Here is a 16,005-nt window from a genome sequence, read left to right as displayed (position 1 = left end):
GCACCGGCGCCAAATTGACGACGTAGCCGCGTCAGGCACTATGCGCACCTCACGACGCGAACGGCATCTCAGCAAGCTGTTGACGGGGTAAGAGGGTTTGGATTTACTGGCCACGGACCATGACCCCATGCCTAGCGCGGCTTGTGTGGCATGTCAGCAACCAAAAACCTTTGTGTCCATCGTGCAATTTAATGTTCCGGCATCGGCAAGTTCTGGCAACTGCATTGCTCCAAACCTTCACTTACGAACAAGGTATCGAGACCAAACACCAAACCGGTATCCAAACCAGTCATCAGACGCTTGAGAATGCGCCATTTTAGTAAGAATCAGGAAACACTTCCGACATCATTGATCATTCCAGTGCCGCCAATTGGTTCTAGCACAGGGGCCCAACAGCTATCGCACCTGCCGTCACATGGTCACATGGTGGCGCCTAGAGCAGACACCCCCAGTCATCTATCCGGTAGCGCACATCGTGCCCTTTCCTGTGTTCTCCTTTCATGCATTTCTGATATTCCTTAAGTAATTCTTATACTACACATTTCGCCACCCCTGGCAGCGATGCTTCAGCCGTACAAAGTTGAACATGCAGTATAGGTGGCGCATAGCATTTACGTGTAGCGTCAGTAGCAACGATATTTGCAGCCGATGTAGCCACCGGCAGAATATTGTGCAGTGCTTGCCAGGTGGGCCTGCCGAGACAGGTCATAAAAAAACCCCGCCACCCGGACATGGATTCTACGTTGACGCTAGACGAGGTCGAATCAAAACCGACTCACTGCATGTACGGTGACTGGAGGTACGGTAACAGTGCACACACGTGGCCTTTTCCTCACAGCCGCAATCCCCCACAGTCCCATCCCCAGCATGATATTCTTCTCATGTGATGTCATCGTGACCATTTAAGTAGACGTGGACGAGATGGGACACACAACTAGGTTTATTGGCGGCACGACTGTAGCCGCACTGCTACCGGCCGCCGGCCAGCGCATCACCAGCTCCTGTCCTCATGCAGTTGATCCAGGTGCCGCTGCTGCATCCACGCAAAGATGGCCACCCTGCAGCACAACAATGACGATGAGTTCACACGCATGCCAGCAGGGGCATACGGGTGTGCAAAGGCATGGGCTGCATATGACTTTCAACCTTACAAGCAGGGCATGACCAAAATGGTAGGTGGAACAGAGCCCCATCAAGCGGACAGCACTCTCACCTCTCCGTTGCCACTGCATCGGGCCCTGCAAGTGCGTATGGCGGCTCCCGAGTATCACTGGTCGCGCCGACCGCACCGCGCTCCGGCAAATCTAGCGACTGCGGCCGGCGCGGCAGGTCCTGCTGCGCCAGCCGCTGCTGCTGCCGTTGCTGTTGCTGGAACTGCCGCATATGGTGCTGCTGGTGCAGCTGCTGCAGCTGGGCAATCGCGGCTGCTTCGCAGGAGGGCCCGAGGGGTCCGTAACTGCTGCCGTCGCCTGCGCTGCCGCCCCCGCCCGGGCTGGATGCTCCTGCGCCTGCCAGCCACGCTGCCAGCTCTGCCGCGCCAAAGTTGGTGTTATGCTGTCCTGTGGCGTCCGCCGTCATTGGCAACTGTGCAGCTACAGGCAGGGCGTCGGCACGGTACGCAGCCAGCCGCTCCGCAACGTTTCCCGAGACGCCCGCACTTGGACTTGGGAGCCCGGCTCCAAGACTCGGCGGCACGCCACCCCGGGCACCACCGCCGCCCTCGTCAACTGCTGTAGAACCCAGCGTCCGCATGACCAGGTAGTCGTGCGATGCTGCGGACGGCGCGGCCGTCAGGGGCGGTGTGACGAGCATGGTGCTGGTGCGGCGGCGCAGCAGCGCCTGAAGGCCAGTCACCCCACCGTCGATGCCACTGCCTCCACCCGCAGCTGCACCGCCTGCAACGGCAGGGATGTGCACAGTGTAGTGCGCGCCGCCTGCTGTATCCGCGGGCACGCCTGCACCCGCGGTCATGCCACCAGCAGCACGTGCAGCGGCGGCGACGGCCGCGGGCGTAAACGGCGAAATCACAGATGCTCCCGCGGCCTGCTGCGCCATAAGAGGGCCCGCGTAGTTGAACAGCACGCCTCGAGAGCCCAGACCGCTGCTTCCCGGCATCACCACGAACCCGCTGGAGCCCGTCACTGCGGTTCCATACAACCCTGCAGACGGGCCCGCGCCAGTACCGCCGGCCCTGCCTCCTGCCTCCATCTGCCCATCTCTGTCAACGCCGGGCAGCGTTGCGCCGCCGCCACCTTCCGTGCCGCTGGTCCCGCCGCTACCGGTCACGAGGCCCGTCCGCACAACATCAGGCGCGGATGCGACGCCGCTGCCTGGCCCCGCGCTCGTGCTAGGAGGGACAAGGCGCGCTGATGCGGCCGTGGCCGCGCCAGACGAGGGCGAGGCCGGCGCGTCCACTGAGCCGTACAGGGGTGCGGCGGCATACCCGCGAGCCACAAACAGTGACCTGGGTCCGGCAGGCCCCTGCCCAGCACCCATGACCACGCCGGCGGCAGCCACGCTCCCCACTCCCGACGCATCCCTGCCGCCGGCACCAACAGGCCTGACAGGTACGCCCACACTGCCAGGTGTCGACGCGGGCACAGCGCCTGCGGCCCCAGTCAGGTTGGTCCCCGCGGTGCCGGCGTTACTGGCGCTTGCATCCGCGATGCCGGTCGACGGCAGCGCAAAGGGGACGCTGGAAGCGCTCGCGCCTGGCATCAAGTCACTGCCGCTGAGAGGGAGCTCCTGCAGCAGCTCCATGAAGCCGCCGCTGCGCCCTACCAGCATGCCCGCTCCGGTGCCCGTGCTCGCTGTGATGCCAGTGCCGCCAGTCGCCTGCGAGTCACGCGATCCGCGTGCCGCGGCCGCAGCGCCCTGCCGCACGCGACCGCTACCGCTCTGCTCAGTCGAGAGCAGCTGGCCGCCGGAGAGGGTACTGGCCGTGGCTACCGCGCCATCGCCGCCACCAGAGCCGGGCCCCAGCTGAGGCGCTGGCAGTTGCATATGTGAAGGTGCGGTAGCCGTGCCGGCCGTGCCCCGCACCTCCCTGCTGGACACCCTTGCGGCGTCAGCCCCGGGCTTCGCGCGGGCGTGGTCATGGCGTGCCTGCGCACCCTCTCCTGCCGCTCCGTCCGCCGCCTGCCCACTGCTGGCTGCTGCAGCCTCCATCCCGGAAGCCGGGGCTGTCTGTGGTACAGGTGCAGGTGCGCCTGCCAGCTCGGGACCCACATAGAGGAGGCCAGACCAGCTCGAGTGCAGCGTGGACACGACTGTGCGTGCAGAGCGGCTCGACAAGGACGACGGGGACAGCGGTCCATACCGCCAGCCCTCCAGTCCTGCCGGCGCTGTGCCAAGTAGGAAAGCCGGTGCTACGGCGGTGGCAGTGCCGAGACCGGCGGTGGTTGGCCCACCAGCGCGCCCACTCGTGGCTGTGCGCTGAAGCCTTCCCGCAGTGTCGCTGGCGGTGCCCGGGCCGGCGCCAGCAGCCACAGCCGTCGCCGCCCTGTTGTTGCTGCTCTGGCCACGGACTCGCTGGTGGCTGCGGCTGCTGGCGTACGAGCTGGCGACAGATCCGGCCTGCGAGCGGCAGCGATAGCTGCCACTGGTGCGGCTGCTGCCATTGCTTCCACGGCGGCGCCGCCGGGTCTGCACACTGGCGAGGACAGCTGAGGTCGCCGGCGCCACCAGCGGCATGCGCTGGCGCACCAGGGTCAGCGAGACTGGCTGCTGTACGGGAGGTGGTGAAGGTGACGGCGTGCAACCCTGGGCTGGGGACTCTGAGCCGGACTGCCGCTGTGCGTCCTCCGTGTCATGGCGCCGCGCCGAGGCACGCAGCCGCGACGGCGTTGGCTGCAGCACATGCAAGCGGCTAGCAGCGGACATGCGGAGGTCACTGGCAAGTGACGCCGCGAGCGCAGAGGTGTTACCGTAGCTGGTCACGCCGCCATCAGACGCTGGCACTTCCTCGCCGGCATCAGCCAGCGCGAAGGAGACACCAGTGCCGACGGCAGACGAGCCGGAGGGCACAGCTCCTGTGGCCATGGCGGACAGAGCACGGCCCAGGCTGGCGCCCTCCTGCCTGCTAGAGCTGGGCCCGCCATTGATGCCGGTGCGGCTGATGGTAGCACTCACTTCAGCCATGGCCCACTCCTCCGACATGGTCTCCGCTTCGTCGTGGTCTCCCGGCCCAAGCGACAGGTGCTGCGAGGCCCCGGCTGGTGCTGCAGCTATGGCCTGCGCCTCTCCGCGCACGGCCGGCTCGCCTGCAGAGCATCGGGCTGCCGCAAACATGGCCGGGAGGTCTGGACGTGCCTCCGCGTCCACGTCCACAACGGCCGCATTCGCAGAGCTCAGCCTTACGACAGCTGCTGCTGCTGCTGCAGCCGATGCAGCCGATGCCATGGCATCTGCTACAGCTACAGCCGTAATGCTGGCGGGGTGTGGCCGGTGGTATTCCTGTAAGCCGACTGCGCTCGCCGTTGAACCGGCAGGCGCCTGCAGCGGCCGGGGATGTGACAGTGGGACAGGCTCGTCATGTGACCGCGGCGCGTCCACGGAAATGGGGACAGCCTCGAGCTTTGCCGTATCCTCCTCCTCCGTCTCGTCAACTCCCTCATTCTCATGCTCCGCCACCACAGAACCACGGAAAGCCTGGCCTCCCAGGCCTTGCAACGTCATCTCCGGCTGCAGCTGTTGCACGCGGCTGATAGAGAGCTGCGACGTCGACACGCCCATCTGGTCGGCGTCGTGTGCGCCACTCGGCAGACAGAACACACCAAATGGCAGCCGCTGCGTGGACCCTATGGGCGGGCCGAATAGTGTGGCGGTGGATTCCGTGCCAGCGGCGCTGGGCCGCCCACCCAACGCCTGCGCGCTGCTACGCCGCTGGGCAGAGGCGAAGGCAAAGGTACCCGCCGATGAGGTGTATTGGGGCATGTTGCTGAGAGACAGGTCCTCCGTGGTGCTACTGCCGACGCCTCCAACACAAATGCCGCCAGCGCCAAGCGGTTGCACGGCAACAACAGTGACACGCTCTTGCGGCGACGCGGACTGCTGCTGCGGAATCCGGTCCGGCTGCATCTGGTGCTGCTGCCCCTGCTGTGGTGCTCCCACGCTGAAAGGGCCCTCAGGACTGGGCGACAACGCGCCAGCTGTGGTTGCGGAATCACGAGGCAGGCTGGCCATGGCAGCCTCTGCCGCTGCTGCTGTCCTGGGCCGCTGCTGCGCCCTGGGTATTCTGGCTTGGCGCCTGGACTGGAATGCAAGCGCCTGCGGTGCGGTGCGGCGCATGGGATAGCACACAGCACACATTACCATCATGCAGAAACGTCATTTGCAGACACGCAGAGCTCCAAACGTACGGTATAGTTGACGCATGACCGTGTTGCACAAAGCAGTACGCGTTCTTACCTCAGCGTTCCCTCCAGCGTTTATGTCCGCCTGGTCGCCCCTTATTGGCGTCAATGGAGCTCCCGAACCCACCAGCAATCCTGCCCCGGCCGCAGCGGCTGCTGGTGGCAGGGCTGGTAAAGCTAGGTCCCGGATGCGCACGTACGGCGACGTGTCGAGCACTGCTGCGGCCGCGCCGCGAACATGCAACGCGCCAACTGCCGCTACCGCTGCTGCTGCCGCTGCAGCAGCTGCGCCAGCCAGCTGTTGCTGCATGAGGTGCTCCGGCGTAACTCCTGGCTGGCAGTCACTGCTGAGGGAGCGGTCCAGGCGCTGGCGGTCAACTGCAGCGGCGCCAGTGTGAGACAGCCCCGATCGGCCCGCAGCCACAGCGGCGCTGCCATCGGGCCCACTTGCAAGTCCAAACGCTGCTAGGGCGTGCTGCTGGCCGCCCCATCCGGCGCCGGCCCGCCCGCTGTACAAGCCGCCGGCGCGCGCGCTAGACATGCCACCGCTACGAGGGCTATCGCTAGGGCGGCTGCTGTCACGCACTCCACTCAGGATGGTACTGCGGGTGTTGCTGTCGCGGCCGCCGCCAGAGCCTGCCCCGCCCAGACCTGTGGGTGCTGCTGGTGGGGGTACTTCATTAGCTGCAGCCGGACCCAGCAACTGCCCCACGTTGGAAGGGCTGCTGCTTGCGACGCCGACAACGGCACTGCCGCTGACCAACCGCACATCTTGCAGTAGCTGCTGCGGGGATGCGTCGGCTGTGAGCTGTGGCACGACAGCCAGGTCTGCTACTGCAGCATCTAGGGATGGCGCAGCCGCAGCGGCCCCAGCGCTGGATAGGGAGATGGGAGGCGTCGGTAGCGCATTCGTGCTGCTGACCTGGGTGCTCGACGCGGTATCTAGCACGGGCTGGATAGGGGGTTCCCCAAGCTCGAAGCTCATGTGCGTGCTCATGTGTACACCAGATGGGCCTCGTCCGGCCCTGCCGGTATGCGGCCCTGCCGCCCCCCAAAGCCCCATTCCGCCGGTGACAGACCCGCTTGTGCCGTCCGCCGCCGCAGCACCCGTGGGCGTAAGAAACCCAGTGCTCGCTGCCGCGTCACCGCGGGGGCTGCCCGTGCCGCTGCCTGTGCCGCTCTCGCCGGTGACCAGAGCGGGCAGCACGCCGCGCAACGCAAAGCCCTGGGGTTTGCCAGCCGCCTCACCAGCGAGAGCCCGCGACAGCGGTGCAGGCGAGAGGGTGGGAGGCTCAAACGTGGGCACCTCAGGGCTCTGCGGCGGCGAGGAGGGTGTCTGGCGCCAGGTGCTGCTGCCGCCGCCCGCAGCACCTGCTGCTGCAGCTGGGGATGGAGCAGCCAGCGGTGGCCGAGCCACGCCTCTCGGTGCAGCCCCCGCAGGCGGCACGCGTGATCCCCTTGCGCCCGACAGGAGGTCTGTTCCCGGCGCGTGACCCCCTGTTTGCAGTGCCGCGCTGCCGCCGGACCGGCCGCGTTCAGATGACATGCCTCCAGCGCCCAGGATTGGCAGTGTTGCCTCTGCGGGCAGCCCCGCAGCAGCCGCTAACGCTGCCTGGCTACCAGCAGCTGCCGCGCCCCGCAGGGCTACGCGGCTGCTGACGTAGGCTTCGCGCCAGTTCCGCAGGGTGGTGGTGATGGTGGTGAAGGTGGGTCGCTCGCGCGGCTCGTCCCGCCAGCAGCTCTGCACCAGGCCCCACAGCTCCAGGGGGCAGCCGCGCGGCCGCTCCAGGCGGTACCCGGAGCGCAGCACGTGCAGGATCTGTGCGTGCGTGTGTGTCAGCACACCCAATTGGCAGGTGGTACAGCGACTTCCGTACGACGGAGAGCATGGGTGCAGGCAGCGAGCCTTGGATATGAATGACACACCCTTGAAAGCGTGGCGTTAATCTCATCACCGGCATGCAGCGAGCTCCGGCTTACCTCGCGGTTGCTGAGCGATGCGTATGGCTCAGCTCCGTTGGAGAATATCTGTACGCATGGTGGTGTCGGGGCATGCATATGAAGTCTACTGGGATGCCAGGCACGTCACGCAAGGGGCCGTAGGGGGCTTGGTCCATCACCTTCCATGCACACCGACCCACATACCGCCCCCTTGAGACAGTCACGCACCTCCCAGCACACCATCCCGAAGCTCCACACATCCGCGGCCTCCGACGGCGGCTCGCCCGCGAGAACCTCAGGCGCAGCCCAGCGGGCCTGTGCAGCGAGGTCGTGTTCCGAACGTCAGTTGTGTGCGCCAGGCCATTCCGTGTTGGCTTGCGCCACAAGTGTGCATGAGCCGATGGCCAAGTAAGTGCACCCGAGGGAAAGCCCACCTACCGGCACAACAGAGTTAGGTGCCGCAGGCATGGGGGCATCGAGGGACGAGGGTCCGTCCCCCAACTCCTGCCCCGGGAACGCCGCCGGTCGAGACAAGCCAAAATCTGCGCGGTGGCGGCGTTCCTCAGGCGCAAATGTTAGCAGTCATGCAGATAGACTACGAGTCTACGACCCAGTTGCTCAGCTATGCCTTGCTGCAAACCCCAGGCAACTGCATGCACTGGGTTTGCCCCCACGCCGTGTCTCACCCGCCAGCTTGACGTGCGGCGGCTCCAGGCTCTTGACCAGCAGGTTCCTGGCCGCCAGGTCCCCGTGGATGAGCCCCTCGTGTGCCAGCTCCAGGCATGCCGACGCCAGCTGCTCAACCACCGTCATCTTGGTCTGCGTCAGCAGTTGCCGCCCGATGCAGCGCAGCACGGCGTCCAGCGAGCCCAGCGGCAGCAGCTCCATCACCAGGTACTCGTTGCCGCTCTCGTCCGCGCTCCAGCGGTACAGCTGCACCAGGTTGGGGTGCGTGGACAGCCGCTGCAGCAGCCGGGCCTCAGCCACCAGCCCGCCGCGCCGCATGGCCACCACCGCCACGTGCGTGTTGTTCCAGGCGCCCCGGTACACCGTCTTGAAGCTGCCCTTGCCAATCACCTGTTTGCAAACGGCACGAGAGGCGAGTTGGCGACATACCGCATGTATGCACGTTAGCTGGGGTGGTGACACACACTTGGGGCGCACAATTTGACAAGGAGTACGCGCCGAAGACCCTCGCGTCATGAACCAGGCATGAGACTTACCGAGTACAGACGAATTTCGTTAAATGGCACCCGGATGCGGGGGTCGAGTGGCTGACCCATTTCCTGCGGTGCTGACCGGGCCTGGCCGTGCTCCCCCCCAGCGCTGCTCCCCGCCTGCAAGGCTTGCGATGCCACAAGCTCAACAAGAGACTGACTGCCGCCATGCTGAACAGTCTGCTGCAGTGACCGTTGCTGCTGTTCTTCAGGTACCGTCGGCGCGGGGTCAAGGCCGTGTTGGGAAACGGAGGCAACTTGAGCCCCTTTTGCCGCGCCGCTGGTGCAGCTTTCTGGGGTTTCAGGCTGTGCCCTGGCCACCGCTGAGGGGCTGAAGACTTGCTGAATCGGGCCCCCTGGAGGTGGTGACGTGGTTGGCCCTGCAGGGGTGCAGTGGTGCGGGCGACCTTCCCGGTCACCGAGGGGCGAAGAGCCCGTCGACGCAAGCCGGGCAGTAGGGGTCTCAGGCGCGCACCCGCTATCAACCTGAACTTCTGTCTTACCTGCAGGACCGTGTTCTGCGCGGGAACTCGCGCTGAAGCACCTGATAAAAGCAGTAACGAATATTGACACGAGGTCAAGTTGCTGGCGCGTGCTTCATGTTTTATATTATACGAGCCCTTTAAGTCTTACTTGCATAGCCATGTCAATATAGACATGTAAAGCCTTCGGGCTTTGCGCAGACTTTGCCCGGTCCGCCTCGCCGGCGGTCCGAAGCGGACTATTGTACCATAAATATTGGCATACAATATATCACACAATGCTGCCCGAGGTGGCAGCAATCAAGGAAACAACAATTGAGAGTATGGTTTATTGCGGTAATGTCACCGCTTGTGCTGCGTATATGTTTGATCTTCGATCAGAGAAAACAGCGTTGTCCAAACTCGTGGCCTAGCGGTAGCGAGCCCCGAGCGTATGTCGACCAATCAGACACGGTTGGCGCCCACCCCATTCCTTGGCGTGTAGCCCTGTCTAGCTGACAGCCTTTACCCTCTCGGTCATGAGTGTCGCCACTTTGCCACGCTGTAAGCGGCAGGCGTGCCCCTGGTGAGCGGGCCAGCGGGGATTACGGCGGCTTACGTCTTATTAACACTTCAGAACCTGTGCCCGCGGAGAATCGGTGCCCGCGTACGCTAGCCGAAGCCGGCATAATTGCTAATACTGTACAACGTCCACTCGGTAACAACTCAAATAACAAGTGGCTTAGGTTGCCGCCAACAGCTCACAGGGCACCCCTGACACCTCAGGAATCTGCAGGAACAGACTGCTGATGCGCCCAGCCCGCATCGAACCGCACAGATCTTCTAGACTTCTACACATCATGCAATCCATTCGACCAGCGGTGGCCTCAGGGCGAGGATGCCCCCGCGCAACCGGTCCGTCCGCTGCCGAAGTTGCAATAATCCATTCTTCCTTCCAGTCGAGCCCAAGCTCAACCCCTGCGTACGACCTGGATTATAACCAATCCCCACGTCCTGGCCAATGCACAGGATATATATGCTACCACCTGCACGCTCAGAGGCGCTGTACACTCACAACAACATGCGACTCACCCTACTTCGTGTGACCAGTTGACTTATGATTGCACAAAGGGATAACGCCGGAAGCCCCCCAGAGAGTCACGGCAAATGACTGCATCCCGCTCCCCTGACCCCAAGAATGCGCAGAGGTGGCGTTTGGTCTCAGCTAGGATACACTCTTCCACTATTGCTCCAAAACAAAATCTGCTACACACTTCACAAACAGCCAAATCAAATACAATACAGAGTCATTTGTGGCTGCGCGGTGCACGCCGCACTCTGGGCCCAAAGCTGGGTTCCAGGGACGTGTGGGCGTCGACATAACCAATGGAAGGGCATACTCCAGTTGCTTTGGCTACGCATGTCACTTTGCTTTCGTCTGGGGTTGCTATATGCACGCCTTCCACTTTAACCCCGCACCGAAGAAAAAGCATATGGCACCAACGCTCGTCCATCCAGCCTGCTGAGAGCCAGCATACACGCTGGCCCGCTTCCGGGCAGTCAGCAATCCGCCTGCCACACCACGCTGCCAGACATTGAACTTCCCCGACCGTCATTGCTCACTGCGCTCCCAGACATTGAACGTCACAATCAGGCAATGTGTTAGGCGGGCGCCCGCTCAGACATTTGATGGACCGTCACCCCAACATCCCGACCTGGCCCCATCTCGCAACGCAATCCATGCACAACTTTGCGGACGCTCTGTCATCATCGGCCTGCCGTATGCGTGCAAAGGCACAGACCCAGACCCAACGCGCCGCCACAACAAGTAACAAACTGCGAGATAGCCACGTCACGGGCTCCGCAGTTGCATACAAAGAAACGGCGAGCGCTTTATGAATACGCATTGACCCGCAACGGGAATGCGGCGAAGAGCAGGTGCGGCGCAGACAAGGAAGGTGGCTCTCCCTCTAAAGGGAAAGTGGGCTGCGCCCACGCCACATTGGTGCATGTCTGAGGCCGAAGGTATCGAAACTACCTCATCTCCCGGACATAGCCGGGGTCGGTTTGTACCAGCACCGCCCGCCCTGCAGCCGCCCTTGCGCCCACCTCGCCCCGTGCGCTTGGGAAATGCACCTACGGCCTGAGCAGGTCCCAAACACCACGACCAACAATCGTGACCTCTTACGGCCCTACCCTCATCATTATTCAATCTATGCTCTCGCTTTGGTCAGGAACACGAGCAAGCTCACGCTTTGGCAGTATGCCACGGACGCTTGGCTACACACGGACACGTTCACAGGCTGCCAAGTCGCCCGAGCCAGGGGCCGGCCTATGCGGCGGCTGCTTTGGCCTCGGCCCGGGCCTTTTCTTCCATCTCCGCCTCATACAGCTGCTCGGCCTGCGCGTAACGAATGAATGCCAGCCACGGTGTCAGCACCCGCACACGTATTCGCACCCGATGTAGTAATCATGTGCACGCAACCACCAGCGGAACATGGAGCCTCTCCACCCAACTTCCCCGCCCCGCCCCGGCCCGCAGCGCCCCAGCCCGCACCCGCCTGCCCCGGCCCCGGCCTGTCCTGCCGCCGCCCTGCCCCCGGCCCAGCCCGGCCCGCCCCAAAGGCGCACCTTGCCGAAGATGAGTCCCGAGCCCAGGTACATGGCCGGCACCACCATCATGGCGTGCTGCAGCCCCAGCGGCCCGATCAGGCCCGCCACCATGAGCGGCCCCAGCCCGCCCAGCAGGTTGCGCACACACAGGTACAGCGCCGAGGCGGTGGAGCCCATGGAGGCGGGCGCGATGCCCCTGCGCGCGGTGGGCAGCGCCATGGCGGAAAGGCGTGTTGAGTACAGAGCATGGCGGAAGGACGTGTGGGGGTGATACAGAGCAGCCGAGCAGTGCGCCGCGTGTGTGCAGCAGTTCAGGCACACGCGATGGGCCGCGGGTGCAGTGTCCCGAGCGGATTGCTGCGCGTAGCAGCTGGACACGTTGCACGGCGCCGAGCTTGCCCGCCACTGCAGCAGCGGCTCCCCCTCAAGTGGATACGTGGCCAACTGCCGCAGCCGCAATGTGCCCTTGGTCAAGCTACTTGCTATGTGGCGACGTGTCTGCGCGCCCACCTGGCCATGACGGCGGACGGGGCGCGCCACATCTCGCTGAGCGCGAAGCCCACCACCAGTGCCGCGTAGCTGAGCTCGGGCGTGGGCGCCAGGCAGGACGCCGCCAGGCAAGGCGCCGCCAGGCAGGTGGCGCCGAAGGTGACCCACCATCGCTTGCCGCTGCGGCTCAGCCGGTCGGCCAGGTATCCGCCGCCTGTGAGCAAGGCACAAAGCAACGGACGACGAGCATGCGTTGGCGCCGTTTACACGATACAAGACCAAAACCAACGCAGCAGCTTGTGGCTTATGCCGTGAAGACAGGAAGGCCCGACTGGTCCATCTCCGTATCCTCGTGTGGGCACATGCACAGCATCCAAGCGGGCCAGGCGGCCGCAATAAGCTGCCTCTCCCCCGTCCCACTACCATCGAGTGCATCTACCGAGATCGAGTCCATCTCCCCTAGCCCTAGCTCCCAGGCTCCAAGGCGCCCGAGGGCCCCCCGCCACTCACCCACGCCGCCCAGGATGCCGCCGATGGGCAGCAGCGCCGCCAGCACGGGCGCGTAGGCGGCGCTGGACAGGCCGTACACGCGCTCGTAAAAGGTGCTCTGCCACGCAATGAGCGCGTAGCTGCCCACATCGTTCAGCGCCGCTGCCAGCGTCACCGACATGAACCCGGGCGAGCGCAGCAGCGCCACAATGCCGCTGCGGCTGCTCTCCTGGGTGGGGGCTGCCGCCGCGGCGGCAGCGGGCGCCGCTGGCGCGGCACCAGTGAGTGGCGGTGCCGCGACAGCGGCGGCTGGCGCCGCCTTGGCTGAGGCCGACTTGGTTGACACGACCGCAGAAGCAGGGGCGGTGCCTGCTGCCGCGGCGGCGGCTGCCTGGCGCGGCTCTTGCAGCGTGAACATCATGGCCAGGCCGATGAGGAAGCCAGGGATCGCGATCCAGCGCAGTACCTGTCACAAGCCACACAAAACATCTCACTCGCCAATGCACACATGCAAACGCCAGACGCTGATGTTGACGGCTCCTATCCCCGGCTGCCGGCTCTGACGCGGACCTACCCGCCCCAGGCTCCCGACCCCTGCACTCACAAACAAAACATGCATGCACGGTGTCGACCCTATCCCTTTCCTAACACACGCACCTGGCGCCAGGCGGCGTCCGGAAGGTCGTTGCCGTACTCCCACAGCGGGAAATTGAACTCGCGGTCGGGCGTGGCGGCCGCCATCTCGCCGGCCGTGTGCATGATGGACAGCGAGTGCAGGTCGGCCCGGTCCAGGTGGTCCAAGCGCACGGGCTCGGCCGGGATGCCTCCGCGCGCGGCCAAGTGAGCCTGCTAGGATGGGCGCAGGGCGCAGGTTCTAATACCGCCCGGCAGGAGGCCACACACCACGCCGCGCCGCTCCGCGCCACTCCCCAAGGGCGATTGAACCCGTGTCAAGAGTACGGCACCATTCCGCGACAAGTGTTGGCCAGTGCCGCCCGTGACGATGGTCATGGCAGTTAGTTGCGGAGCTTGTAGCATCTGAATGCTGAATCCTCGCCAACATAACATACCCGCGTTGACGCCCCTCTCCCTCTGTCACGTGCACCTTTCCCCGTAACGCCTCCCTCACCCCGCGACCAACAGCCCCCCTGTCCCCCCAGTCAGTGTGCAATCCATTGATCACCACCGCAACCGCGCCGGTCCTGCCGCCCAGCACAAAGCCGGCGCCGACTGCCCCGTCCACGGCCGCCTTGCACAGCCCCGGGCTCCAGGGCACCCACCTGGTCGTTGTCGTGCAGGTGCCGCGCCAGGAGCACCGCGGCGAAGGACAGCGCCCGGCCCACATAGATGGCGCAGTTGTACAGCGACAGCGCGGTGGACTTGTTGACCGGGAACAGCTCCGGGATCAGGCTGAAGCACACGGGGTTCTGTGCGCCCTGTGCCGCCGCGAAGCCCACGCGCGCCAGCATCAGGTCGCCGAAGCTGCAAGAGCGAGATGCACGCGAGGGCAAGAGGGCATGCGGTTGGGTACAGCGACAATGCTAGTCTGCACCGCTGGCGAAGCCAGCACCACTACGTCCATCCGACGCCGGCCTCACCTCCGGCATGTGGAGGCGGTGCAGGTGAGGATGGACCACAGCGCCAGGCCCGCCGCCAGCAGCTTGGGCCGGCTGACGCGGTCCGCCAGCAGGCCGATGGGCACCAGCGCCACCGCATACAGGTAGCTGTAGCCCGTGGTCAGCAACGCGCCCTGGTGCGCACAATGGAGAGAGGCAGTAAATGGAGGTTGTCATGGGGGTGGGGTTGTGTGGAGGCAAAATGCATGGTCGGTGCCGCGCTGGTAGCCGTACTGTATGTACGCAGCCCGCTCCCTAACCCGCGTCTGCGCAAGCACAACCTCCTGTGTAGCCCCGCGCAGTCCTGTGACCAGCCGTCCTGACATCAACTACACAATTACCATCTCGCACGCGCGCACCTGCAGGTCGGTGAGGTGCAGCTCGTTGCTGATCATGGGCAGCATGGCAGGCAGCGCGAAGCCGGTGGTGGCCTGGTGGACGTAGCTCACGCTCAGCAGCGCCAGCGCCCACAGCTTGCCCCACTGAATGCTCGCCACCGCCGCCTTAAGCCGGTCCAGCAGGCTACCCGCCGATCCTTGTCCTTGCTGCGGCTGCTGTTCTTGATGCGTAGGGATGGCGGCGGCGGCGGCTGCCGCTGTGGAGGCGGCTGCCGCATCGGCGGCAGCCGTCGCGTGGATGTTGCCGTTGCCGTTGCCGTTACCGTTACCGCTTGTGGCCGCGCTGCTGGTGGCTGGCGATTGGCCGTGCTGCAGCTCCGGCTGCTGCTGCTGTTGCTGCTGCTGCTGGTGCCCCGTTATGCCCAGGTCCACGGCCATGGCGCTCACGCCGGGCGGCACCACCACCAGCACCTCGGCGTCAGCCGCAGCGGCCGCGGTGACGGAGCCCGCTGGCGAGTCCGCCGGCCCGCCCGCCCAGCCGCCCGGCGCGATGACGGGGGCCATGGAGGAGCTGCTCACAAAGGCAGGGCGAGCTGCGGACATATCCGAGTTCCCAGAGCTGACGCGAAGTTCGGTCGGCAGGGCAGCAGGGGCGGACAGCAGGTCCAGGCCCATCGGGCTGGCCGCGAGTAGCGCCTCCGCGGCGAACAAAACCGACGTTTGCAGCTGAGGCTGCTCACCGCCAAGCCCGCCCGCGAGCAGAGGCGCCGCGATAGGCGCATTCGCGGTTGCAGGCGTTGCGCTGCGCAGCCCGGTGGGCGAGGCGCCGAATGCATTTGCTGCTACAGGCTCAGCTGAGGGCATCCCTTGTTGGGTAGCGCCATGCGCCACATGGCGCGCCCGGCGTGAGAAAGGCGTCCTGGCATGCGCGCTGAGTCCTCGCCCGCTCCAGCCAGTTCCACAGCTTAAGGCGCACTGTTGCTGCTGTAGCGCAGATGTCTTAGGTTGAAACGACAATATAGGCCTGGGCACGACCACGCCCCACCGCAGAAGTGCCAGGGTTTGCGTAACTGAATTCTGCACCGCTCCCGATGCTGTGCTCATTCTCTAAGGCAGGAGATAGTTTTGGCTGCCCGCCGAAGCGGGAAAGCACGAGGACAGGCTGCAACACAGGCCGTCCACTCCCTTGCCGACGCGATAAGCTTGCAGCCCTGGTATGAATGAGCTGAATATTGATGTATTAGGCTTTGAGCTGTATGGTTCAAGAGCCGGGCGTCAATCCTTGCGGTGGTGAAATAGGGAGCTCAATCGGGCACCGTGCAAGCTGGCGCGCGCGAACAGCCGAGAGTCTCAACCCAGACTGATAGCACCGAATGCAAGCCTTAGAAGTCAACTGTACAATGCGACACGTTCGAGAGCCAGCGCGCCCGACGCATCGTGAGGACGGGCACCACGCCTTGCACGCCCGGCGCCAGCGCATGCAATCG

At 64.8% G+C, this 16,005-nt stretch overlaps 2 protein-coding genes across 2 annotated transcripts; both read right to left on the bottom strand.

Moving 5' to 3' along the window:
* Positions 1-88: 88 nt before the first annotated feature.
* On the bottom strand, positions 89-9,363 carry CHLRE_09g389650v5 (uncharacterized protein). The gene is made up of 10 exons (XM_001694504.2): positions 9,146-9,363; positions 9,016-9,056; positions 8,519-8,892; positions 7,982-8,372; positions 7,734-7,837; positions 7,524-7,610; positions 7,335-7,382; positions 5,410-7,173; positions 1,214-5,268; positions 89-1,058 (listed from the first exon to the last, which is right to left on the bottom strand). The coding sequence occupies exons 3-10, from the start codon at positions 8,576-8,578 to the stop codon at positions 992-994; spliced, it is 6,576 nt and encodes a 2,191-aa protein (XP_001694556.2). The 5' UTR covers positions 8,579-8,892; positions 9,016-9,056; positions 9,146-9,363; the 3' UTR covers positions 89-991.
* Positions 9,364-9,585: 222 nt separating this feature from the next.
* CHLRE_09g389700v5 (uncharacterized protein) lies at positions 9,586-15,873 on the bottom strand. The gene is made up of 8 exons (XM_001694506.2): positions 14,540-15,873; positions 14,163-14,314; positions 13,845-14,046; positions 13,222-13,410; positions 12,586-13,030; positions 12,097-12,289; positions 11,605-11,782; positions 9,586-11,374 (listed from the first exon to the last, which is right to left on the bottom strand). Exons 1-8 carry the CDS (start codon positions 15,380-15,382, stop codon positions 11,306-11,308), a joined length of 2,271 nt encoding a protein of 756 aa, XP_001694558.2. The 5' UTR covers positions 15,383-15,873; the 3' UTR covers positions 9,586-11,305.
* Positions 15,874-16,005: the final 132 nt, after the last annotated feature.

The sequence above is a fragment of the Chlamydomonas reinhardtii genome, chromosome 9 (genome assembly GCF_000002595.2).
Source record: "Chlamydomonas reinhardtii strain CC-503 cw92 mt+ chromosome 9, whole genome shotgun sequence".
NCBI classification, from domain to species: Eukaryota; Viridiplantae; Chlorophyta; class Chlorophyceae; order Chlamydomonadales; family Chlamydomonadaceae; genus Chlamydomonas; species Chlamydomonas reinhardtii.
Note: the sequence above shows the minus strand (reverse complement) of the source record. Positions and strands in the feature narration are given on the sequence as shown.

What these genes read in the sequence shown, in the direction of transcription:
- CHLRE_09g389650v5 (XM_001694504.2), bottom strand. Translation starts at nt 8,578, where the DNA reads ATGGGTCAGCCACTCGACCCCCGCATCCGGGTGCCATTTAACGAAATT. An exon ending in CACCTAACTCTGTTGTGCCG is followed by an intron (nt 7,611 to 7,733) that starts GTAGGTGGGCTT and finishes CTCGCTGCACAG; the next exon opens with GCCCGCTGGGCTGCGCCTGA. An exon ending in GATGCAGTGGCAACGGAGAG is followed by an intron (nt 1,059 to 1,213) that starts GTGAGAGTGCTG and finishes GTTGTGCTGCAG; the next exon opens with GGTGGCCATCTTTGCGTGGA.
- CHLRE_09g389700v5 (XM_001694506.2), bottom strand. Translation starts at nt 15,382, where the DNA reads ATGCCCTCAGCTGAGCCTGTAGCAGCAAATGCATTCGGCGCCTCGCCC. An exon ending in ACCTGCACGACAACGACCAG is followed by an intron (nt 13,411 to 13,844) that starts GTGGGTGCCCTG and finishes CCATCCTAGCAG; the next exon opens with GCTCACTTGGCCGCGCGCGG. An exon ending in CGGCATCCTGGGCGGCGTGG is followed by an intron (nt 12,290 to 12,585) that starts GTGAGTGGCGGG and finishes CCTTGCTCACAG; the next exon opens with GCGGCGGATACCTGGCCGAC.